General features: G+C 41.3%; 1 protein-coding gene across 1 annotated transcript in view; it reads right to left on the bottom strand.

The window, feature by feature from the left end:
* Nucleotides 1-2033: 2033 nt before the first annotated feature.
* Nucleotides 2034-25752, bottom strand: part of CMYA5 (cardiomyopathy associated 5) — a 46046-nt gene continuing 22327 nt past the window's right edge. The window contains exons 5-13 of the mRNA XM_014258859.2: nucleotides 24340-24362; nucleotides 22285-22406; nucleotides 18191-18340; nucleotides 17113-17259; nucleotides 13500-13644; nucleotides 5526-5659; nucleotides 4609-4708; nucleotides 3480-3656; nucleotides 2034-2620 (exon numbers count right to left, since the gene is read on the bottom strand). Of these exons, the coding sequence (XP_014114334.2) occupies nucleotides 2368-2620; nucleotides 3480-3656; nucleotides 4609-4708; nucleotides 5526-5659; nucleotides 13500-13644; nucleotides 17113-17259; nucleotides 18191-18340; nucleotides 22285-22406; nucleotides 24340-24362 (1251 nt within the window). The 3' untranslated portion in view covers nucleotides 2034-2367. The remainder of the gene's footprint in view (nucleotides 2621-3479; nucleotides 3657-4608; nucleotides 4709-5525; nucleotides 5660-13499; nucleotides 13645-17112; nucleotides 17260-18190; nucleotides 18341-22284; nucleotides 22407-24339; nucleotides 24363-25752) is intronic.

Genomic DNA, 25752 nt, shown 5'->3' with positions numbered 1-25752 from the left:
CTTTCACATAAACAGTAAATACATTTTTTTTTAATATTGCTCAATCTAAAAGGTGGGCCTTATATAAAATTCATTAAGAAAACAGATCATTTTTTGAAATTAAGCAAACATTTCTTAGAATGAGGTGCCTCCAATAAAAACATTTTGCCAAGCTCAGGTGTTGTGGTAGTACCTGAGTAATAATGTCTGGCAATAGACAAAGCTTTTACTTTTCATTTTAAAATCACTAATTACTAATATATAGTTGCCTTTGACAAGGCAATTGCTTCTTGTTTTCATTGAAAAAAATCATCCAGAAAATTTCGTGTCATTTTGTTCTCCTTTTATCACTGTCTCTCCCCTTGTCAACATATCATGTTGACATATCATGGACTGGTGTCCATGAAGCAATCCCACTTTTGGAATGACAGTGATCAGGATGAGGAGGGCATAGGTCAGATCAGCCCAGTACTGGCATATTTCAGGCTTACTTCTAAGAACCACATTAAGCTCTGGAAATAGTCAAACCTTTGGTGAGCTCAGTGGCTGCAGGAGCCTGAGGAACGCACCCTGCTGACACCGCTGACCTGTGTCTTAGTTTATCACCATCTGCTTTGTGTGAGTTTCCAGCCTACCTTCTGTCGCCTCCTCCTCTTCAGCCTTCAGAGTAATGCTACCCCCAATACCCTTTCTGTCTTTCTTTCCCAATTAATCCTGGACCTTTTCTCACCATCCTCCACACCTCTACAAATCTCTCACTTGAGCCAACAGGGCACAAACCTGCCATTTTATTCCACTGTCTCCTTGATAGGGACTCAGAACTGGCACCATTTTATTGACATTCCAGAAAGAGCTCCAGCTTTAAATGAGTGGTCACAGGATCCTCTTTGTGTTGCCTTAACCAAGCTCAGGCTTGCCTAAGCTTCTATGACAGTCTGGATTGTGGCTCTCCTGGGACAACAAGCATATAGCAGGCTGGAACAGAAAACACATGCCTTGGTGGTGTTAAAGCATAAATAAACCAACAGCAGCAGGCACCTTCTCTGAGCATAAAAAGCAGAAGCTTCATTGTAACTCATTTAACTCCTCTATTCAGCTGAAAACTCTATTACATTCCTGAAACCTTCTCTAATTCAGAGTACAGCTCTTCAGCTGATCTCAAAAATTAGTCTGGCAACAGAGTCCCCTGAGGCAGAAATCTCCAGAGCAGGCACAGCATGAAAACATTGCCTGCCTGCTTTAAGATTAATTTCCCCCAGCACTCACTGGAGTTCAGCACCATTGGCATTTGTGCCTTCAGCCTGAGACAGGCAGGAAGACAGCCATATCACCAATGTGTGAAGTGCTTGGAAAATAGTTTGAAAAAGCCAAGGAAAAAAAAACATCAGTGTCCTACTCCTGTGCTGACATAAACCAGTTTTAGCCCACCTGTTTTGGTGGCCCTGAAACACTGCACCTCACTGTCATGTTGCTGGTACTAGTGTGGATAACAAGAAAGAGCAGAGCAGATGCAGGAAAATGTACATAAACCTGAAATTAGGAGCATGGAATTTGTAAGTGCAAAGGTAAAAAGCAGTGTCAGAAAAGCGGTGGTCCACAAGGTCCTGCATAGCAATCTTCCTTTCACTATCAAAACCGCTGACCCAACACATTGAGGATGAAAAAACACAAGGGAAGAGTTTCACCACTACTATCAAATTTCCTTTCATGAGGAAATTTGTGTTTCATGAGTAGCTACTCACAAGCACAGGTATTTACTGACACAGTCAGGTAGCTGCTGATTTGCTGTGCGCAGGGTAGGTAGGTACTTAGACTCCACACAGCTGATATGAAGAACTACCTTGGGACTCCCTCATTTTGCAAACATGAGGATCTCTATGTGACCAACTTTTCTTAAATCATGCATTAAAGAGTTGGCAAGCAATGGCACAGGGTATATCAATCTGCAGCATGTTTCAGTTGTTGAAATTTTTATACATTTTCCAAGCACATCATCTTGGGTTCGGGCTCTGACAGTCCTGGCAAAGGATGAAATAATGACTTTCAACAATGTATTGCGGTGAGAAATGCATTTATTCCATACACAGGTTTATAATTAATTTTAAAAAGACAGTTAGCACTATCATATCTAACAAAACTTCTTTATCCCCTTAGAAATACTGCTCTGTGTATTACTAGGTGCATGCTCCATCTGAAGGAGTCAATTTTCTTCCAGGCTTAGGGTGATTATGTATCTGAGCAGTATCTACGATTACAGATGATGTGAAGGAGAGCTGTGCACATAGCATTCATCAGTGAAGACTATCCATCCCTTCCTGGAATACCTCTTCCTCTCTCTATCCCCTGATGCTGTATTTGCCAGTTTTCTGGAAACTGTGAAGCAGGAGATTAGCCTTGCTTCACAAACTCTGGCAGCTCCATTCCTGTGCACAGGGTAAGCACTCCTGCCTTCTCCAGGGCAAAGGCTGGGTGCACAGCATCAGTGAATTTGTGCTTGATGGCAAACAGCACCAGTCCTCTCTCTGCATTGAAGAACAATAGCCTGCCACTACTGTAATCCAACAGGATGCCAATCCTGGCCAGGTGTTCCGTCACATGGACATCACTCATCACACCAGTGTGAAGAAATCTGTAAAGAAAGCTGCGGGAAAATGGAAACCAGAATACAATAAGCTTCCCCATAGCTATTTACCAGAAATAACCTGCAGCTTAATTCCAAGCTATTAACAGGTGGCTGCACACAGCAGCCTATCATGTGGTTGCAGCATTTTGCTGCAAAGTATATAAGCAAAGCAAATGCAGCATCACTTCAAGCCCTGCCTGGCATCCTGACAAGTCTTTTCACTTGGCATCTTTGGACTTGTAGAAAAAAAAAGCCTCTTGGATGTTTAATTTAGCTAGTAATGTTTACATATCTATACTATGTATGAAAGAAGCACACTTGTTTAGATCAAGAGCACCTTTACAAAATAGCAGGGTGGTGCCTTACAAGGCTCCAAGCAGCCTGGCACTGGCCTGCTTCCACAGACTACCCTAGCATCCCAGCACCCTGCAGTCCTGCCACAGTAGCAGGTGAATGTCTATGGCTGTGAAGGAAAAGGCAGCAGAAAACATTGCCTATCAAGTCTTGACATCTCCTGCAGATGGAAGTAGATTCTAAAAAGGCTGCATTTATGGAAATAAATATACTTGCGGGAGTTTGGTGAAGCAAATCAGGATATGAGCAGGAACAAACTAATTCATTAAGTTTTATTCACTGTCTGGATGAAGGGTGCTAAAATAGTCTGTTTGAGTTTAATTTTTTTTTTAAGGTGCTTTTTATGATCTTTGAAACTAAGAGGAGGTCTAAAGATCTTATGTAGATGGCCTCTTCTTATTATTCAAATTTACATAAAGGAAGCAGAAGAATCCTTTCTGCTTTCATGATTCTTGTGGCTGGCCAGTTTCATTTTCATGAAGGACAACTAACTTCCCAAGCCACCAGACTGAATCCTCTTTACCTGGTTTGTGTTGGACAGCACCTCATGCACCAGGAGGTATCACTCAACCCCAGGACACTGCTCTGTGTTATTGCCTCATAGCAAATCCCAATCCTGTAGCTTCTGCATGCAGAGACAACAATTTCCCAGTAATGACATCCTTGAGCAGGCAGCAGTTCACCCAGGACTGAAGGACACCTGTTTGCAGAAGAGGCAATACAGTAAAGAAAGTATGGTGATAGACAAACCATACTGTCATATTTCTTCCAGTCAAATCATGAAGCATCACACTAAATTACTAATGAATGTCACTCTGCTGTTCTAACTGCAGGGTTTTATCAAAGATCTGAGTATCTTCATCTTTGCACTGAGAAGGACGTATCTAAAAGATCTCAAATTTTGGAAGGCTTGTTCAAACTAGAAAGTCTGGCGGTTTTTTGTAGACATAGTCACAAATATCTTGTGTACATTCAGTGGTAACACTAACAAAAAGTGCTTAAACCACTACATCCTCATCACCTTTTAAAAAGCCATATCAGTATGGCACAAGTTATACAAGTGGACCTGTGCTTGTCCTAGTACTGACATCAATATGTCAACCCCCCTGCAATGCTCTCAATGGATAGAGCTAGCCTGGTACAATCATGTTAACATACCCTAGGAGCACTTCCTAGTTCTCCAAAGCCATAAATACTTTGGAAAACATTACCAATAATGCCCTCAGAAGAGAAGCAAACTATGGAAGATGGGTTACTTCTCTCTACAATATATTAAAAACTAAGCTCACAAAGCTGACCTTCTTAGGGCAGCAAAAAATTGTTTTGAGACACTGATGGATTAAGCGGTAACCATGGGCTAAAATAAATAGAGCAGTTCAAGTAATTACCACTGCCTTTGACTTCCTGGCCATTTCTTAGTGTGACACTGAACTCTTCCCAGTACCTACATCAATCCCACTACTGACTTTACTGAGATGTTGCAGTATTTGAAAGGGGGGGTTCAATCGCATGATGTCCAGAGGCTGCATGACCAAAATGATTCAGTCCTATAAAATTAGTGTCATGTGAAAGATGCCCACTGGCAAAAAATTAAAGTGAGGGATCCATCCTGAACCCCACAGGATGGTTTTGCTCATCACACTGCTACTCACCCAGTGAGTTTGGTTTTTTCAGGAAGGTGGATTACTGTTGCATCAGAAGAGATTTGCAATGCAGGATGTGCTGTCTCAGTCAGCAGGTGAAATCGAGTTCCTGGTACAATTCATGACAAAGAAAGACCAGATCTGAGAGAGGCTGGCTACATTAACATGAGATGAATCACAAAATGTTAAGCTACAATTACAACCATTTTAGCTGGACATCACAGGTAGGAGTGACATCTTGTCTGTCACTCCTACCTGTCTGCTGGCAGGAGTGACAGAAAATCGGATGCAAATGCAAGGAGTATCCCAAGCTGAGACAACAGTCTAATATTCAGAAATGCAGATAGGTGATAAAGAGGTCTTTAAGAGTATGTAAGAAGTTTGAATGATTTTCAATCGATTGTTTGTTTTTTTTAAATAGCAAATCTGAATTTTGAGGCTGATTTGGAAGAACCATACATAACAATATTTATCTGGAAATCTTAAAGTTTGAATCATCCATTACGTTTTAAAACTGCTTTGCACTCTTCCTCATCACTCCAGTTCCATTAGGTTTTAATTGTGAGATGTTTTCTTTGAGGTCATGACAACTTTTATCTGATTGTGCTCTGTCAGTTTCAAGCAAAATGAGATCCCCTGAAGAATACTTAATCACTTCATCCCTCTGACAGAATTCAACATTTTTGCTTCTGAGGTCACACCAGTTTTACACAGGACATAAATATACAAACTTCAAGTGAAGTAGTCCTGATTATGCTAATTTTAAACAGAAGAAAAACCTGATATAAATTTAAGTTAATGAAATAAAAACTTCAATAACTTGGTCACAACCATATTGGGAACTACAGGAATAATTTTCCAAGAAAAATGTTTGGCTACTTTGCCATTTGATCCCACTGTTTTGACATCAGGAAATGATGATCTACCTTTAGTTGAGATGAGAGCTGCTTCACTTTGTTCACTTGTCCCAAATGGGTTGACAGCCCTCAAGTAGAAGAAATAGTTCACATTGGGCTCCAGGGATACTTTCAATTCAGGTTTCTTTATACCGGCGAAAGATCTGCAAATGTTGAAGATACATGAAAATGGATGCAGGTATCCAAACTAGGGAAGGCTATTTTATGCCAACAGCTGAGTTCCCTAATCGTTTTGTTTACTACTGAAATAACAAACACCATACAGAAACTCCAAATGAGAAAGGCGTACATTGTTTTCACAAACAACTGGGTTGTGTAGGAGCCTCAGCATTTCACTTAAGAGATTGTCCTCACCTTGTCTGATGAAGATTGAGGCCTTTGTTCCTGCACCACCTTATCACCCAGTGCAGTAATTTGATGTAATGATCACTTTATGTTCATTTTGTGGCATAATTCATCACATAAAATTTGAATCAAATCCTCATCTGCCTCCTGTAAAAAGTCTGTTTTTTTTACAAAATGAGCAATCTTCTGAAGAAGAAAACACACCTTTTGATTAATTAGTTACATGATACTGAATACACTTGTGTTTTACTATGGGTACATGCTACAAGCCCAGAAGAATTGATGCCATTATCTGAAGCAGCACAGAAATCATGCTCCTCATCATAGAATCATCATAGAACAGTGATTAACTTCTTATTAGGAACTCCTCACTCACAAATCCTTCAGCAGCTAAGCCTGGGCTCTGTCTTTGTTGTGGTACCATGCACTCTAACAGGGCAGTTCTGCAGGAGGCAGAGCAGAGGAGCTGCCTACACACAGTTCCCTGCTTTGACTATGCTCCCCAGTGCAGTGCCTCAAAAACTCCAGCCCTCACATCCTCTACCCCTGGTGTCTCGACGCGCTGCTAGAAAACAGGAGTCAAGACACCCACTCAATCTGCTTCACAGGTGCTTTAAGTACCAGTGAAAGCATTTCCTAGAAAGATGCTGTTTTATTTTCTACAATGACAGCAGTATGAAAGATTGGCTTAACAAATTCTCTTGCATTGGATCTTGACTTTCCTCATTTCTTGCCTCCTATGGTTACAGAAAAGCCAGACAATATACATGCTCTGCATTGTACGCCTGCAGGTGAAGACTGTTTATCTGCATAAAGTAGGCAATTCCCTCCCAGAAATGCTTTTAGGAATCTACAACGCAAGTATTTAAATTCCAGAATGGGAGACCTGCCTTTGGAGAGCAAGCAAAACACTTTCCCTTCTACCTCAGGTTTGAGTGGAGCCCACAATGGTCTCTGATGGCAAGCAATGCCTCTGTGAGAAGCTGGACTAAATAACTTTTTCCAGCACAAATTGCTGGGACCCCAGAGGCGGTAAAGCGAGCAAGTCAGCAGTCAGATCAGTTTGTTGCTATTCATTAGGGGTGACTGTTTTTACACATATATCCCACCAGAGAGCAGTACAAACTGAAGAATAATCAGTGCTCCTCCCCCGGGATTTTTCACATGCCTGCTTCTGCTGCATTTATCACATCGAGGTAAAATCTCATACAGCTCTTAATACACCAGATTCCTGCTTACACCATACAGATCTATTTCTAGGAGGATGGCATCTTCAGAAAAGACTGGTGTGTCATCCTTATTAGTCTGTGACAGGTATTTTGCACTGACAGTTGTCATTAAGAGCAATTGAGAGCATCGAGAAAATGCTCTGGGTGCTTTTGTGATCTGTTCCTTCAATTTAAAAGAATTTCAGAGAGTCTGGGACTCCAGCATGATCAGCAGAAGACTATGCTACCTTTCAGGGGATGTGTTACATGAATGCTGGAACTGATGCAGTGAAGAGAAATGGCAGAAATTGCATGGTTTGCCTCACCCTCATGAGTGACCAAGGCCCTGACCACAGGACCACTTCAGCAAGGCACTGACAGCACAGCAGGCTGAAAGGTTGAATGAAGCAGGCTGATGAATTGACCGATGAGAGCACAAGCTCTTTAGACTTGAGTATAGGGGACAAAACTAAAAATTAATGGATTTAAGAAAATTACAAGGTAAGAACTGACAAAGGAGGCAAATATAAAAGAAATGAGAGAAAGGAAAAACAGAATAGAAACAGAGGTAGGGATAAAGAAGTAGCCACCTAAGCTTTGAAGAAATTTTCCCATGCTTCCTAGGGAAGACTTATGCGATCTGTTCCTTAAAAGCAGCACACAGACATCTTTGATGTGAATCTGAAGCACAGACCATCAGAGAGGAGTTTTGAGCAAAGAGTTACAAGTGAGATTAAAAGAGGACATGCTAAGCTATTCCTTGAAATCTGTCTGCGGTAATATGTAGATCAGTATGCCTTAAGCACAGTGATGCCCTGTACGTGACACCTTCTTCTGTCTTCTGGAAAATGGTCATGTAAGTCAGTATCCTTCCAAAGAAATTAGGAGATCTTCTTTTTCACTGTGTACTATTTATCAGATGATTAAATAATAAAACACAAAACAGTTTCTAAATTTAATTAGACAGTTGCTTGTGGTATAATGAGTAGACATAGTGTGGATCCCAGAGATATATCATAGGTATTTAAGAACATGTTGGGTCCAGTTATTTGCAGAATAGGATCAGCAATCAAAGTTCACACTTAGGCCTCTTACAAATATGAAATTCTCCAGATCAGAATTTGGATGCATGTTTAAATCAGAGGGCAATAGCATGCTGCTTTCCAGTCATAATAGTGAGACAGTGAAGTCTTGACTTCAAGCAGATCTGCACTGTAAAACGGTGAGCAGATTTTCGAATAGCATTCTCTGCTTGGTAATCTATTTCAGCCAGCTTTAAGCTGCCTAAGAATAAGAGCCCATCAATTTTAGCTACGATTAAGGCTTAAAAACAGTCCTGCTGCTGCCAGCTAATGAAACAGAATATGCTGACAAGAAGGAATTTCATTTGCTACATTCTGAGCCAGATCCAAGCGCAAAAGAAGCTGCGTGCAAAGAAGTAGGTCTTGCTAGCTTGAGGGTAAGGTGAAGGGGGAGAGTGCATACTGAGGGCTCCCCAGCAGTCACAGTAGTTTATTATGCTTTAGATTGGCTCTGCAAAAGAAAGGATGAGGAGAAGATACGATTAGTGCTTAGCTTACAGCATACAGGTTATGTGTAGGAGAAGGCGAGGGAAAATGCATCCTGACTGTGTTGGTGGAAGGCTGTTTCATTTCTGATTTCTTGTAACAAGCATTGCAGATGGATCTTCCTCAAGCTCACCTTAAGTAGTGAACTGTAATTTTGAAATAAAAGGAAATCCACCTACAACATTTCTAATGTCAGATAGTTTCTACTTTCTATACACCTGCCCACCTTAGAGATGATTTGAAATGTAATAATGTTGATATCAAAGTGTGAGGCATTCTGGTCTTTAGATTAAATGCTATCTTATTTGCACTGTCCTCTTAATTTCTTGGTATGGTTGATAAAAAATTAGTGGATAGAAAGTCAAGAAGCATTTGAAGTTAAATATTTTAAATATCTCCTCTCAAACCCCTTCATTGTAAGAGGAATCTATAAGACTGAAAATCCACTCCCCAGATATCAGGTACATGCTATTTAAAGCAGAACAAAAAGGACATGCATGTTCCTTCACCTTTAAGTTGCCAAGGAATATTATAGTAGTGGTTTCCTGATAAATCTGTAATTTTTCTGGTTTTAGGGAAATCTGATGCTATGTTTTCATGCTCATTTCTCTCATCAGCATCCTCATTTATTTAAAGGAAACAACATCTAGGGGCTATTTTTTAATATCGCCTGAACCCAGCAAACGATATGCCTTGCAGTGATTCACAACACCCTCTGTGCTATAATTGTCATTTCCACCCCCAAGATCCCACTGAAACAGTACCTCCAGAGCTGTGCTGCTATCACTGATATGGAGTTAGGGCGAAAGTATGCAAGCTTCTCAAGATACATGTGGAAGCATACAGAAAGGTTGCACCATGATTGGAAAAAGCTCTTGAAGCTAAAAATAAAGAGCAAATAACTCTGACTTTGCTCCCAGCTGTGCTGCATGCCTCCTCTCCTCTCCTCTCCTCTCCTCTCCTCTCCTCTCCTCTCCTCTCCTCTCCTCTCCTCTCCTCTCCTCTCCTCTCCTCTCCTCTCCTCTCCTCTCCTCTCCTCTCCTCTCCTCTCCTCTCCTCTCCTCTCCTCTCCTCTCCTCTCCTCTCCTCTCCTCTCCTCTCCTCTCCTCTCCTCTCCTCTCCTCTCCTCTCCTCTCCTCTCCTCTCCTCTCCTCTCCTCTCCTCTCCTCTCCTCTCCTCTCCTCTCCTCTCCTCTCCTCTCCTCTCCTCTCCTCTCCTCTCCTCGAGTCTCCTCTCCTCTCCTCGAGTCTCCTCTCCTCGAGTCTCCTCTCCTCGAGTCTCCTCGAGTCTCCTCGAGTCTCCTCTCCTCGAGTCTCCTCGAGTCTCCTCGAGTCTCCTCGAGTCTCCTCTCCTCGAGTCTCCTCTCCTCGAGTCTCCTCGAGTCTCCTCGAGTCTCCTCTCCTCGAGTCTCCTCGAGTCTCCTCGAGTTTCCTCTCCTCGAGTCTCCTCTCTCCCCTGTTTCCAGGACTATCATGTGGGCAATGAAAGACTTGCTCCTCTTGTTCCAGCATTAGACTTGCTCCATAAGGGACCTTAAAATTTCATTCCCTAGAAGTGCTGGTCTTGCACTGTCAGAGAGGATGACACTCAGTAACTTCCATTTTCACAAGCTCACCACATACTTCACTTATTTCTGCCTCCCTGAGTCTTATGGATTTCTCATGATGTGACACAGGCTTTCCATCTCAACAGCCTACATACCTAATCCCTGGACTACATTTCTCACAGCTTTCCATCTTCCACCCACAACTCCATTGACTTCTCAACACAAAGAGGCTGAACAGTGAGAAAATAGCAGAGCTCTTGAAACTGAAAGAAACATTTCAAAGCGTCACTCATAAAGATTCTGGAAAAAGATTCAACCTGGGAAGGAGCTTTAAAACCACTTCAGCAAGCCAGGGACTCATTTTTGCTAAAAATTAAAGATTATTTCAATGAAATTATGTCCCTCAGGTGACAAGCTGCCAAGAACAGAGAAAGGAGAATGAAAAATGTAGATTTGGGTGGTGATTTTCTGGTTATTTTTCTGGTGTATTTTTTATGTTTTGGTTGGTTGGGGTTTTGTGTTTTTTTGTTTGGTTTGGTTTGTTTTTTGACAGTATTTGAAAGGAAACTTAAGTGAGGTTTTGTTTCTAGATGTGCTTCATATTCTCTCCCTGGGGAACCAGGAGCCGCTCCAAGGATGCTCCTGGAGTTACTCAAAAGCTTCCTGGGCAACTGGCTCTAGGGGACCCTTCTTGATCAGGGGTGCAACTCTATGTGATCTCCAGAAGTCCCTTCCAACCTCAGCCATGCTGTGATTCCATGGCATGCCGAGGTTTACATGGGGCTGACTTAGACCACATGTTTCTCTCTCTAGCTGTTCAATGAGGGTCTTTCTTGCTGTTTGCTCCTTTGGCAGTGTCTTTTACCTTGGGTGAGCTTCCAGAATGACATCTGTGAAAGCAGCCTTACAGGATGGGACCATGCTGCCTTCACCAGAACTTTCCTTGAATGTTCTTCCCGGACCTCTGCCTTCTGTGCCTGCAGCAGCAACCAAATGAACTTTCTAGGGTTGCTGAGAAATGTGCTTGAACTCCCACCCAGGGGACTGGGAAATTGCTTAGCTCCAGGGCTGCTGAAAGCACAAAAGGCTCTCTATGAGACAGCTCCACATTTGGCTGATCCCTAAGATGCATGTTGCTCAGGAAACCTGCAAAGGACAAACTCTAAGCTTTCAAGGAAAAAAGAAAATCAGAATCTACAAGATTTGAGACCAAAATTCTGGGTGTGCATAGAGTCAGAGTTTTATTCTACCTTATATATAGGTGCTTCATTTCTAGTCAAGTTGATTGACTTCTATTCAAGTTGATGTCCAGTTCTAAGTTGCACCTTTGGGGGCCTTGGATACGAGCGATACAGGCAGTGTTCTCCATCTACCAGTGGGCTTTTTTCCTCTCAACTTTATGTAAAATCTTAGAAAGAAATCTTTAAAAAAACATTTCTTCATCACTGTAACAACTTGTGACACTACAGAAGATTTCCAGGTTATTCTCAGGGGATGATTTAGGAAAGAGGGAAATTGTTTTCAGGGAAAGTAAGTGGCAAAACATTGTCTTTGACACACAAAAAGAGGTCAAAGCCCTTCTTCAAATAGAGAATTTTAAACTATAGCAATTCTAAGAAAATTCATTATTTTGTCCTGTGTAAAGTTTTCACACTTGTCACAGCTAAAGACCAGCTTCTGCTGACAGGGAGGCCAGAAAGTCAAATGTGACTCAGTATAATTATAAACACGTTAGATTTTACATAAGGTCACTTGAGAAAGCAAAGGGGTCTGTTCTGGAAGCCTTTTTGCAACATTTATCACCACACAAGCAAACACTTGGTGTTACCAACGCCTTGCTCATAGATTACAGAGATCAGCACAGTTTCTGGTTTAGTTTTGAGAAAAAAAGTCAATTTCAGATAACAGCACACAAACTTGAGAGCAAACAACCAGCATATGTTTTGAGAGCAGATCCATTATCTTTGACCAACAGTGACTTTGGCAGGTTGACAGGGACCTGATGGCCTCAAGAAATACGTTTGAAACAGAGCAAGCCCCTCCGAGAGGCAGGAGAACTGGGCGAGACCTCTCCTTGATTGCAGTAATGCAGCACACTGGTACTGCATGATAAAAAGTCTCCCACCCACACAGAAATTTTTAATTTCAGTTTTCAGCCTACTTTTGTAAGGAGCAAGGCATTCACAATTTCACAGTTGTACTTCTCTCCTACAAAGCTATGAACACTTCAGTCCACTAAACTAATTTTGACTTCAGGGCATGAAGCCCTTCCCTCCTCTGCATGGAACTCTCCCCTCTCTACCCCATCTCCATGATGCCCACGTGAACTAGCCCACAGGTGAAGATCTTAATCAGGCTTCTCATGAGGTGAAGATGACAAGCCCAGCTGGGCTGAGGCTCTTCCACAGGATCCTGTATGGCAAGTCACCCCTCTCCACAAAACTTCTCAGAACTTTCCGACTGTATTTTGCTGGAAAATTGTTTTTAAAAGGCAAACAAAGACCCCTAAGCCCTAAGGACATACAGATCACCATCTAATTCCCTGCATACAGCTAAAAGGTTGGAACTAGATGATCTTTAAGGTCTCTTCCAACTCAGGTTATTCTATGATTCTATGAATCTGCAACAATTTTCTCTGCATTTCAGCACAGTGCACAGTAACACAGCTCAGGGGTGCCAACATGCCGCCTCTCCTCTATGCAGCACAGTCTTAGCATAGGGGAAGACAAAGAGGGCCTGGCAGAAATAGCCACTACTGCAAATTTCAAAGCTACTCTTGGAGCCCTGTGGCTTGTCTGCACAGCCAGGCAGCACAGGGCTCAGCTGTGCATTGAGAGGCCTCTGCATGCACATCCAGACAGCACAGATGGGTCAGCAACATTACTGAGATACCCATATCACCCTTGCTATGCTCAGAGATTACTTCTGTCTTGTTCTCCACAAAGCGAAGAGCAAACAGGGCCATGCTCCTCCATCACTCGTCTTCCCCGGGGCCACGGCAGCTTCGGGGCAGCGATTGCTCCCCCGCCCAGCGCAGCCCCGAAGCTTCTGGCTGACTGCAGACAGCACAACATCTCCGTGGTTTTAGCCCCAGATGAAAGGGATTGTCCGGTTAAGCAGAATAAAAAGGAAGCGCTTTTATGTCTCAACCTAATCTCACAGATTAGTGCCTGCCCCTTAAATTCCTCAGCACACAGAAGCAGATTTCTTCCTTACGTGGCTGCCGGCAGAATAATCTCTTGCATAATGAGCCGCGGTCTGCGGGACGGTCATTAGCGGCTGCCTGATCTGACCAGGGGGCTTTGGTGGCACTGACCTGAGACCTTCTCCCTCCGGCGAGTGCTGCCGGCAGTACTCCAGGATGAAGGACTCGGCGGACACGGATGCGGAGCGCCAGCGGACAGTGGCTGTGTCCCAGCACACGGTGCAGTCCTCGGCCTTGATGGTGGGCACAGCGGGTGCTGGGGACACAAGGACACGTTAGCTGTACTGCCAGGAGGGTGCCCGAGGGGCATCTTTGGAGGGGAAGGAACAGTCGCCTCCTTGAAAACCCACGCGATGGATTTTTGCGCATCCAGCAGTGTTCTTTTGCTTGTTTGTATTTGAATGGCAGAGGGGTATATTACAGGGAAAACAAACAATGAAAACATGCTGCGAAAGTCATTGTGAATAGTTGTGCATTTGTCACACCCTGGTAATGGTGAATTTTTATGCCTTTTATGTCTTTCCTCAAGCAATGTTTCCTCATTTCTGCAAATCTGCAAGGAGCAGAGCACCGAGGCAGCTCTGTCTACAGCTCTCCCTGCATCACCTCAATTCTGTCCTCAGCAGTCCCTGCATGAACTGCATCAGAAACAAATGTGCTGCTGCAAAAATGACAGGGAGATGCTGACTTTCTGTTTAATTATGTCCTAGTTATTTTTGCAATGCTAAAATTCGGTCCTGTAATTTCTCCTTTTTAGAGATTCTGTTTAAGAGCTACAGGCCGAACTGCAGTACAGAAAACTGAATATAAAATAATGCACTAGCTGCAAGTAATCAAAAGCTATTGTGTGAAACTGCACATTCAACACTGTAGGCTGAAAATTGATTAGTTGTATTCTCTTTCTTTTTCCCATTCTGGGAAATAACAACAGAAAACACCTTACAACCTGCTGTGAAACTCACACAAACAGTCCTAATGCCAATCCTAAAAGAAAGTGTACTGATTAAAAAAAAAAAAAAAATTAAAAAAAAGCAATAAAAATTAATTTTATGGTTCCAAACAGGAAGCCTAAGACAAAAGTAGGGATTAGATGTTTATACAACAAGATAATCTAATAGAACTACAGGAAACATTCCAGGTGCATTCTGTTTTTTAAGAAAAAATATTTGTTTTTACTAGAAAAGGAGGAAAGAAAAACACCCACAAATATTTAACAGTTTCCTGGTTTAATGTAAATCAGGAAGTTAGCAGTTCAGGTTAAGATTTACTTTATGTTTTACTACAGGAACAGCTAATGTATGTATTCAGCAAAGCAATGAATTTGTGGGATACAGCATCATCTGGTTATACCTCTTTATAGCTTCCTCAGCAATAGTTCCTTAACTCTCTTTGGTAAGTTTGATTATTGCCTGTTTCTAAGTGTATTCTTGCTAAAGAATAAAAAATTAGTAGCTGAATCCCCTTATACCTCCATTCAGCATCTTACACACATACCTACATCTGTGTATATGTAAACAGTATGTCACAAGATAATAAGCCTTTTCTAGGGTAATTTGAAAATATCTGTCTGAAGAGCAGCTGAAGTGAGCATACCAAAAAAAAGCTGTTACTGTGCTTCTGATACTCTTTTAAAAAATTAATTGCAGCTAGAATACATAATCTAATTTCATTGTAATATTCTGGAACTCATGTAAGTGATTGTATAAGAGGCAAGGAGCCAACAGGGTGAGAATCACACAGGTTTTGAGCAACAGCAGAAGCTGTGTTCACTTCTGTGTCTTTAGGACTGCAAGGAGAGATCACCAGGAGGTCAGTTGTGGGGCAGAGGGATAGAGGGATACTTCCTGTCTTCACCATCATCCCCTCACAGAAAACACTGTTTGGAAACAGAATGCTCCTCAGCAGAGGGAAGGACAAGCTGTGAGCCTGGGAGGTGGAGAAGCATGAGTCAGGGGGCTCTGGGGGGATACTACAGCAGCATCTACCTTCATTCCCCACAGCTCTCCACACTACACTGACACATCTACAGGTGCAGTGCCACCAGAGAAATTTTATGGGCATTCCCAACAACTGGAAGAGTCTCAGCTTTGTTCAGCTATTAAGGTGTATATTCCTATAACAGCACATACCAGCAAATTATTTTCTTGTATGTGTGAACTTTTAATCTGAATTACTAAATATAAACTCTGTATTCTTGCTTCTGAGTTCATTGGGCTACTTAAAGAATTTAAATATTTTATCTTTATATCAAAGCAGCTGGACTCCTGTTGAAGAATTGGCTTCCATTACTGGTGCTCATCTTTCTGCCTTTGGTGTTGAAGAGATGCAGCAATTTTGCATCAGCCAGTCCTCAGCAGTGTCCCCAGAAGTCCATTTGGGGCTCATGCACTCCAGAGGAATTTCAAATGAGCTTTGAGGGAAGGTGTTTAATCGTTTAATTATAATAAACTAAATGTAAAAATATTTAGTTTAATGTTTTTAAACTAAATAAACTGTTACCCAGTTTATTTGTTTTCATACAAAAATAGGCTGAAGGAAGCCGTTAAAGACTCCTATAAATTAACTTTTCTTAGTAGGATTAAATTTTTAGGAAAAGGTATTGTGAGCCTGACACCAAAAGACAGAGATTTCTTAAAAATAATCGTTTCAGAAAGGTGAAACCCTTTTAAAATTATGATTTTAAATCTTAGCAATAACAATAACTAGCTACCAATAACTTGTAATTATTTGTGCATTTGGCAGAAAGTCTGCACCATGCTTACAATTGCATTGCTGAGGCTAAATTTTTAATTTTCCCTTTGAGTTCTCTGGAAAATAACCTTTGTTAAAATATAAATGACAAATTAAGTATTGGGGAGAATTATGAACAGATTTGAAGACTAGTAGATTAAGCAGAAGGCTTGAAGCTGTGGCTGTTGCCAAGTGATTTCATCAAGAAACTCAGTGTGGTACAGAATTTTTTACTGTGAAATTGTTAGATATCCTTGCCTGTATTTGTGATCACAGGAATGGAATAATTGTTTTTATCCTGTAGCACTGAAAAAATTGTCTGACAGGAGGGCCTTAAACACAAGGATGCTTCTCCTTGCTTGTAATTCAAGAAGCAATAGTTTTGTCAATACAAATTATTAAAGAAATTAAAGCTCAGAAAAATTAATCAGTCAAATGAAGCTCATAAGCAATACTCATCGAGTTACTCATCTCAATTTATACTACATAAGCAGCAGCAGAGCCTCTCAGGCACACCTGAGATTTGTGTCCCACTGAGTAAGACACAGCATGTAACAGCAGTCCTTCCCTTGAAAAATTAATAACTTAAATCAATGCAACATTGATGTATTCAGGTGGATGGAAGAGAGGCAAAACATGCAGCCATCTCTTCCACTGTAGGCAGGAAAGGGAGGAGCAGCAGGGAGCAGCCAGGTGGCTTTCCCAGAGCTTCCATGGAGCACTGCAACACACTCAAAAGATAAATATATAATGGGTTGCCCTGATGCCACAGCCATGTGGCCCAACAGTGGAAACATCTTCAAATTTGAATGCCTTCAAGTTTCCTCTCAGAAGCAACTATGCCACTATCAGTGAACAGAGGAATGACTGTGAACTGCCTGCTATCTGCCAAATAGGCTAAATGAAGCAGTTTCTTCTGTGTCAGTAACACTGTGGAGTAAATTAGTCTAAGGACCTGAAACTTGTAGTAATCAAATGACAAAAATGTACATACCTGTTTTAAAAACGGCTTTTTCACTGGGTAAACTGCAGCCTGTGCCATTCACAGCCATGACCCACACACTGTAGCAGTGATCTGGCTCCAGGTCCTCCAGAATGCAGTGGCTCTCTTTCACTGTCACTCTGTACTCTTCCACTAAGGCTAGGAGAACACACAGATGCACAGGACTTCACACTCATGTTTGCACTGGCAGGGCTTACAACTAAACCTCTCATCACATTAAAAACAATTTTTAAAAAAATCTAGAAATTATTACTAGGTAAGATCTCCATGTTTCACTCTGACAGGAAACTTCTGATGTGCCCTTGAGTTGAGAGTATGCAAATACCATTTATGGCAAGTGGAGATTATTGCCCTCGGTCCTCCTGGACCACTATAACAACAATTCCTCACAATGAAGTGTATAGCACTTACTCTGCTGAATTCTGTTATATACCACTTAGCTATAAATTACATACTACAAAAAGCCCTTAAAATCCTTTAGCCTGCATGTATATGGATACATGGATTTGTGTAGAGCCTGGTCACTGAAAGTGACCTTATGTTCTACTTTGAGCTTTTTAACGAAAGAGCAATTCAATCCCCTTTATTAAATTTCAATTTTTAACATTTGAAATATTTTGAAAAAAATCTTTGTCTACATGTGGAAATACTGACTGCCTTTTCCTAATGCTTTTTCAATGAGGACATATTTCTGAAACACATGCAGGGTCCTAAAAACATAATGAAGCCTGTTCCCTTAGGAGCTCTGTCTGCAGTGCCCAGGAGTAACAAAGGGGCAGCATGGACACATTCTCTCTGAGGGCCAGATCTCGTAATGAAAAAGCAGTTTAGCAGGTGAAAACCACTGCCCTTGACTTCACTGACCACGATATTACCTTGCATTTGCGGGGACAAAGGGGAGGAGAAGAAACAGCATCTTCCTCATGATCTCTCCCACCATTGTCTGTCTTTAGTTCTATACAGACGCCTCCACAGCCATTCTTCTTCCCACGTCCCGGGCACTTCCCTGCAGCTCATCCTCCTGTCTGCTTACCCCAGGCCAGGGCAGAAAGGGCAAGATCTTACGCACCCCCTGCATCTTTGCTGGCTTGCAGCTCCTCCATACAGTAGACCTGGAAGCAGTCGATGGTATCCCCGTCATTCACAGCCCAGTAGACAGCAATGGAGGTGCTGGTGGCTGAGTTTGGCTCCTGAGGTATGACAGTCGGTGTCTGTGGGACTGAGATGAAAGTCTCCCATTGTTACACATGCTCATGTGTTTTCAGCTAAATTATCTACAAATACATGAGTCAAGCCAATTTCTTATTTTCACTCACGGTGCTTATTTCCACAGAGCAAGTACAGCAGGAAATACAGAACAGTGGTGCAGTTATAGAGCAATAGATCTTCATAAACTAGGACCAGAAAAAAGTATCTGCTCAGCGTTGGAAGCCCCCCATTTCCCTCACAAGTCTGGACAAAATGCAGTCCTAGTACTGGGACCACCCAAACCCAGCACAAAGCGTGTGCCTACACCCTCCTCCAGAGAGACGTGTGTATTGATCCTGGAAATGCGGGCAGCAGACAGGACCTGCCACACCAGGAGGAGATCCATGCAGTGTGCCAGTGCCACTGACACTGACAGCAGCTGGGTTGTGCTTCAGGCACAGAAGGCTCTAACTGCACTGGGGAGCAAGAGGCTCCCTGTACTTTCGGGTCCATTCCTGCTCTGGGGTGGACTCCTATGCACACACACAGTTTGGCACTCCTTCCTGCCATGGTCATTTCCCCACAGACCCAGAGGACTGAGAATTCTTTGTTTGCAGGTGGACCCGAACTCTGCCAAAGCACCTGAACCCCATGGGGCTAGCAGGATCATTCCTCACAGAGTGCTTCAAAGATTTCCAAGGCTCCCCAGCTTTCACACAAACTTTTGTCTCCTGATTGACACAGATATAGCCCCAGATGAGATATTGTTCGCCTCTGTGATTATGTCATAGAAGAGAGGGAGGGGAAAGAAAGAAGCAAAAAGCCCCAAAAGATGATAATTGTTAAAGTGATTGCAGGGAACGAAAATACATGGTTCTATTTCTTCACCCAGTAAATTTCCATATTTCATGAATTCTCTTAGAATCTCAGCAGAAAGCTTGAGCGTTCTTTTCAGTTATCTCCACAGTAATGATGATGATCCCCTGTGGCATGAACAAGGCAAATGCAGATGCTGGCTGTTTCCTTATGATTTATACAGAGAGCTACCAGTACAGTAGCATTACATCTGCTTCCCATTGAGAAAAAAAAAAATTATCCTTCTTATTGCTAAAAACAATCCTCATTTTGTCTTTTGACTGCATCTAGAGTTGGCAATTAAGAAATTTATGATCTTTAGGAAAATACTTCCTTTCAGTGGACATGGTGGGGAAACCAATTTTTTTTTCCCACGAAGTTGCCTAGAAACCACTATTTTTGATCACAGAAACCCCACAGTTGCAAGATTTATTATTATGCCAAATCTGAACAGAAGCTATTTTACTGAATGAAACTTCTTTCTGACAAAAAAATAAATCATAGATCGAAATTCAGTTCAGCAACATTGAGAAACATTTGATTTCTAATTTCCTTTTCCATAATATGAAACAATTTGAAAGGAAGCAATTTCAAAACAAGTAGCTGAACTATTATCTTCAGAAACAGAACATTTATGCATTGTCCTCTTTTTAAGTGAATTTTAATCAAAAAATGAGGTATTTGCAATATGAGTTTGACTAAATTATATTTTTCAACAGAAAAGTGGCATATGTTCTCATCAGTTTTCATTGAAGTCCTGTGGTGTAAGGAAGTTTTCCATCATGCTATGTAATCTCCACAGTAATCCATGTGTTTCCTGATGTAATGAGAAACAGTATTTCCTCACATTGTGTACTTAAAGAAGGAGAGCAGATACATTCTTCTGTGACTCTATTGGAAACTTCTTTACCATCAGCAAAGGTCCTCACCTTCCAGTATAAAAGGTCAGGACTTGCAGTGGGATTTGGAAATAATTACTTTTAATTTTTTAAATTATTCCCACTCTTCTAATCCCAGGCAGAACCTGGGTTCCATTATGTTCAACAGCACGCTGCAAGGGTATTTTATGCTAATGTATTTATGAATGGAAATGGATTACATGAAAGGAGGAAAAATTTGAGGGAAAAGGGCTTTTCATTAGTGGACGTGGAAAATTTGTAAATGGAGGGCTTTTTGTAGGAAAGATGTTTCTGAAGTGGTGAAAATAATGTTCTGTGAAATTGTTCTGTAAAACACAATTCTTTCTGAAGGAGAATACTGGCACATTCATATGCATTTCATCATACAACTTCAGTCTGTTAAAATTCTAAGTGTCTGAAAATGGTCCCCAGTATGTGATAAATTATGTATTCAAACCATTCAATTCCAATACAAGTTTCATGTATACATGTAAGTATTTTCCTTCGGGAGGGCTGTAACCTTGAAAAAACAAACTATCAAATAAATAAGAAAAAACACACGAAATTTTTTGACTACTGCTTGCCAAAGCAAAAATCTGATAGTAGTTGAAATACACTGCAGTAAAAGTGAAGACAGAAAACTAGGTATGTTAAAGATTAAGTAAGCATAAATGAGCTTTGAAGATCTCTTACTAGCGGACATATTCATTTGCAGTTTGTCGAAGAAAACTGGTCTGGAAACACAGCCAGCAAACACAGTAGCTAATGCAAACTAACCCAGAAAGCCAACTTCAGCAGTTTAGGGAAATAAATGTTGGAGTGGCTTGTGGGAAAAAGAAACACATAGCTCTGTCCTCATGTAAGACCTTGCCAGTAGGCAGCAGCCTAGGAGTAATGAAAGGCTGCACCAATGGGACTGCAAGAAGAAGTTTAGGAGCTAAGCCAAGACACACAGCACATTTACACCAGCAAATTAACTGGCAGAGTGAGTTAGAAAATGGTCTTTTTATCTGACTTCCTAAAATTGTCACTGCAATAATGCTGCATGCACAAATGCCTGTCCAGCTTCACCTGAGAAGCTTCAAATGCCATAGGCAAATTCATACACATCTGACAAGGACATTAACATCTCAGATATATTTGAGTTCCAGTAAATCTAATAAAAGCAGAATAGGGAGGAGAGAGACAATCTCCCCATACTGTCACTGCTAAGTGGACTCAGCCCTTATTAGACACCAGAGGGTCTGCACAAGGCGGGCACTTCTCCAATATCCCATTAGTCTTGAAAATCCAGCCAGTGAACAAAGCACCTTAGGGAATCTAATGCTCTAGGTTCAGTGCTCAGGGACCAAACACATGAGAAAGGGGCTTCCCTTCAAAACCCAGGGAGTGACTATGATGGCAGTGGTGGATGTGACAACAAATGGGAGGCCACAAAGCATGACAGTGAGAAGCAAGATCCCTAAACCACAGCTCTCTTGAAAAAGAAACCCCGGAGTGAGGTCCCATTATGAAGAAAATGAATCCACAAAATGGTGCTGACAAGATATTTGTTGACAGCTGTCCAGATTTAGATAATACACCTATATATATATATACAGGCAGAGCAGAAAGCCCAGACAGGCTTTTTAAAGGACATGAAATATCAGACAGAGATAAGTAAACCCCTTTCTCATGTGCAATTTTCACTACTACCCTCCCAGGCAGAGGCTGTTTCTAGCTTTAGTTAACCATTTTCCCTTCACATCCCTTGAGAGTTTCAGGTGCATCCATTCACTTGTGACAAGTCCAGGGACCTCAGCCATCAACCAGCCCCCTGTCCTCATTCCCACACCAAGCATTCTGGGGCTGCCATCCTCAGAGAAAGAGAGCTTAGGAGACACTTTGAATGCGTCTTCTATCTCTGCATGCAAGAAAAAGCAACTTCTTTAGCCCTGGGAGTTTTAGATCAAGCCCTTCAGCTTTTCTGAGGTACAGATGTCTGACATGATGCAAGAATCCGCCAGTTTAGCACTTCTCACTCTTGCTCATCTTACTGTACCTACTATAAGCCAAACACTTGTGCACAATTAAACTTCATTTTACATTCAACTCTGATTGCTAATTACATGGTTTGCAAAAATCTACACTTGTCAAATAGATTCTATTTTTAGCTTCCTGAAATTTCCAAAGTATTGCCAAAACGTTAGCTTTTGTGAAGACAGTATCTGGAGTTTCTTACCAGCCACGTGTTGTAAGGAGTGTTGATTGCTTTGTCCTGGACTGTCTGCATAGTGCTCAAACAGTGAAAAAGCACTGGGCACCTTCTCCAAAGAGAGAGTGGTATCCATTGCAGAAAGTAACCTAATTGGAAGAAAACACATATCTGTCCATGTAAATCCTTTGTGGTATTCCGTAGTTTTCCAAAGGCCAGAAATAAATAACACGTGGCATATGCTTCTCTGAATATTTCCTGGGAACTTGAGGACAGCATGCAAAGAGAAGCTGTCTCCCTGATTTTGAACATTTAGACCATACTGCAGTTTCAAATCAGGAGCACAGTGAGAGTGCATGTGGTCTGTTTACACTTAACCCACACTAATGCGAAGATGTGGAAGTTGTCAGCAAGACTCTCAAGAACACGGGTTTGACCTTGCTAATGCATTGCCTTTAGAGGTTACAAACCTTAGAGCTAACTACAGTAGCTGACTCCAGAGATGTAATGTAAAGCAGCTACTTGTGGCAAGCCAAAAACCATGAGAGGGAAGATAGATTTCCCTTAATTAGCTCATATTTGCTGGGTTCATTACATGAAAAAAACCCAAAACATTTTTAACCCTGAGACAGAAGCAGCCTCTAGAAAATGGAAGACTTTTTTTTTCAAGGAATCTGAATTTTAAATTTCTCCCCTTCATTTTTTTTAGTCACCGAAGTAGTTAATTATGCATAATCTTAACAAAGCACAACAAACGTAAAATACACTTTCTTTCGAAAAACATGCATTGTTAAATAGACTTGTTCTTAACCTTTTTTAGGTAGACAGGTATTATCAAACTAAAGTAATAACCAAGCCCATGCACCAAACAGAATAAACTTTATTGTGTAAGTAAAAAAGTAAAGATCAAATGGACAGAAAGCCTTAGAAAATGGTTTTGTCCCATTCTACCTGCATTTATCTAATGCAATAAACTAAATACAGATACATGGCCAGTTTGACTTGGAACAGGTGAGTCCAGACTTATAGCTCTAATTCTGGAGATTAATAGAAACCATGAAGGGTGTTTGGCACATTCTCTTCAGATTGCTTTCCTGGGGCTGTAATTTGGCTGTAAACTGAAACTCTGGTGTCACTGTTATGCCCCGGTCCGTGTCAGCACACATATCCCTGTGATGGCTGGAGCAGCACTGATGAGGGTATGTTTGATATGCACTGCACAGTGCCTGAGCCCTCTGGGGTAAGTCAGGGGTGGTGGGCTGGGCAGTGCAGTTTTGGAGCTTGCACAGGACAAGCCTCAGCCAACTGCTATGAATGTTTTCCCTTTACCTAGATTTCTTGGGGGTGGAATATGGGCTTCTGGTTGAACACTCATAAAGGATGGGACTCATCAAAATCACTTCCTTGGAAATCCCACATGGAAGAAAACTGTGATTGTATGTATTTGCTAATGTGCAGCTATGCAAATTGTATGCATTTACATGATGCAGTTATGATGGGGCACCAGCCCACTGAAACACCCTGAATCAGGCAGTGCCAATAGAAAGCCATAGGAAAACATCAGCTCATAGTCAGGTTTTAAAATCTACTTAATCTCATTTTTATGGAGTTTTGTTGAAAAGCGTAGTCAAACTACCTGTGTTGCTTTGTGTTATAACCTTTCAGATTCAAAGTGATACAGAACCAGGCTAGTGAAAAAAGAAATGTATTAGTGATATATCTCATCAGTCTAAAAAGTGGAAGCACGGTCACACTGGTTGTTGTATATATATGTATGTACAGTAATAACTACAAGGAGCTTCTGTTTAAAAATAAATCTGTGTAGAGATTTAAAATTGAGCTGATGTTTTAATGTGCTATTTGTTTAATTAATGTATTACAGAACATGGTGGAACACTTAAAAAACAGTCAGTTACAACGACAAGTATGAAGCCACTTCTCTAAATTTCATTATTAGTGAGGTTTACAAAAGGTAGCTCTGTTATTTGCGGTGTGTTTTCAAAGCTTGCAAATTCTAAATGAAGCATCCAGCATGCTAGGCCTAGTACTCACTACAGTGCACTTAACCCACACTTCATGTACCTTTTATTCAATTCTTTAGATGACTAGAGAAGGGAAAAGAAATGTGTTAACAGTTTTCAAAACCCCCAAAGTGTTGAAAAGCCAGTCATGATCATCTAACAGTCTTTCTACTCTCCACAGACATAAAACACTACTGACTTCAGGTAGTGTGGAATGCTGCTCATTTGCACCAGCAGAGAATTTGTTTCCTTAGGAATATTTCATTTCAAGGCACTGGCTCAGCAGGATATTAGAGTATAAATCTTATTTTAAGCGTCTGATGGGTCAGTATTCAATACCTAGGTTTAAAGACAGAGCATAATCAAGTACTTTCTTAAAGCAGGACTTTTAGAGAAGGAAATCACTCGCACATTAAGAGCAGTTAAATACGAGTTCTGGCTAAAATGTCCTTCATAACTTCTTGTTACTAGAAGCCATGTGAGATTTGTACTTATGGAATGAGAGTTTGTCCCATGCCCCAGGAAACTTCAGCTAGTATTTCCTGGCCTGTGAACAAAAAAGTTCCTGTCCTTTATCCCTAACAGAAGGAAGCAGGGCTATCAAATAATTTTCACACCCCCATAAAATAATTACAGATTACAAAAGTATCTTTTTGACAAAGCACCGATCCTCACAAAATCAGTCAAATAATATAGATTTTTCATCCATCCCAAAATAGCCAATCTACCACAACATTCACTTGGTTACAGGATACTATAATATCCTGTAAGTATATATATACTTGTGTGGGACAGAGCAGGGAAGAAAGCCAGATATTGGTCCATCATTTCTGTAGCTGCTGGGGCATATATGGGCTGGACACTTTTATTTCAAAAGCTGATTTATTTTGCATGAGTGATCAGTCTTTAGACAGTAATTTGACCTTTCTATTTCTGGCATTCCAAGATAGTTTATCTGCAACTTCCAGGCCACATGCTAATTCCATAAAGGAGGAAGATTATTATCCCAGAAACTGTCCTTTTTGAAACTGGTAATAACACTTGTGGAGAGAAGAAAGTACTTTGGCTCACTTAAGGACAAATCTTGAAGCACAAGAACAGTATTGGAGGACCCAGGATGAGCAGCACCTTCTGGACAAAGTTTAAGACCAATGGCTGTATGAGTTAGTAGGTCCAATCCAGTCCAGCAGATTCACTGGAGATGTTTTTAACATACAGGAAGGACCATTAGAGACATGCACATCACATGCACAGCTCTTAGCCTATCTCACTGTCGAGGTTTCACCCCAGTCAGCAACCAACACAGCCCCTCACTGTTCTTCAACAGTTATTATTTATAACACCTTCAGTAATTTGAGTGAATAAATTATCTCATTAAAAAAATCCCAAAATAACAACAACAAAAACCCCAAAACAACAACAATACACAATAAAAGACCTTACAGCCTAGAAACAATTTTACTTTTCAATTACA

This window comes from Pseudopodoces humilis, chromosome 4, assembly GCF_049639895.1.
Source record: "Pseudopodoces humilis isolate 2021_Gansu_Grassland_sample_001 chromosome 4, ASM4963989v1, whole genome shotgun sequence".
Classification (NCBI taxonomy): Eukaryota; Metazoa; Chordata; class Aves; order Passeriformes; family Paridae; genus Pseudopodoces; species Pseudopodoces humilis.
The sequence above is the reverse complement of the archived record's forward strand: the minus strand, read 5'-3'. Positions and strand labels throughout refer to the sequence as shown.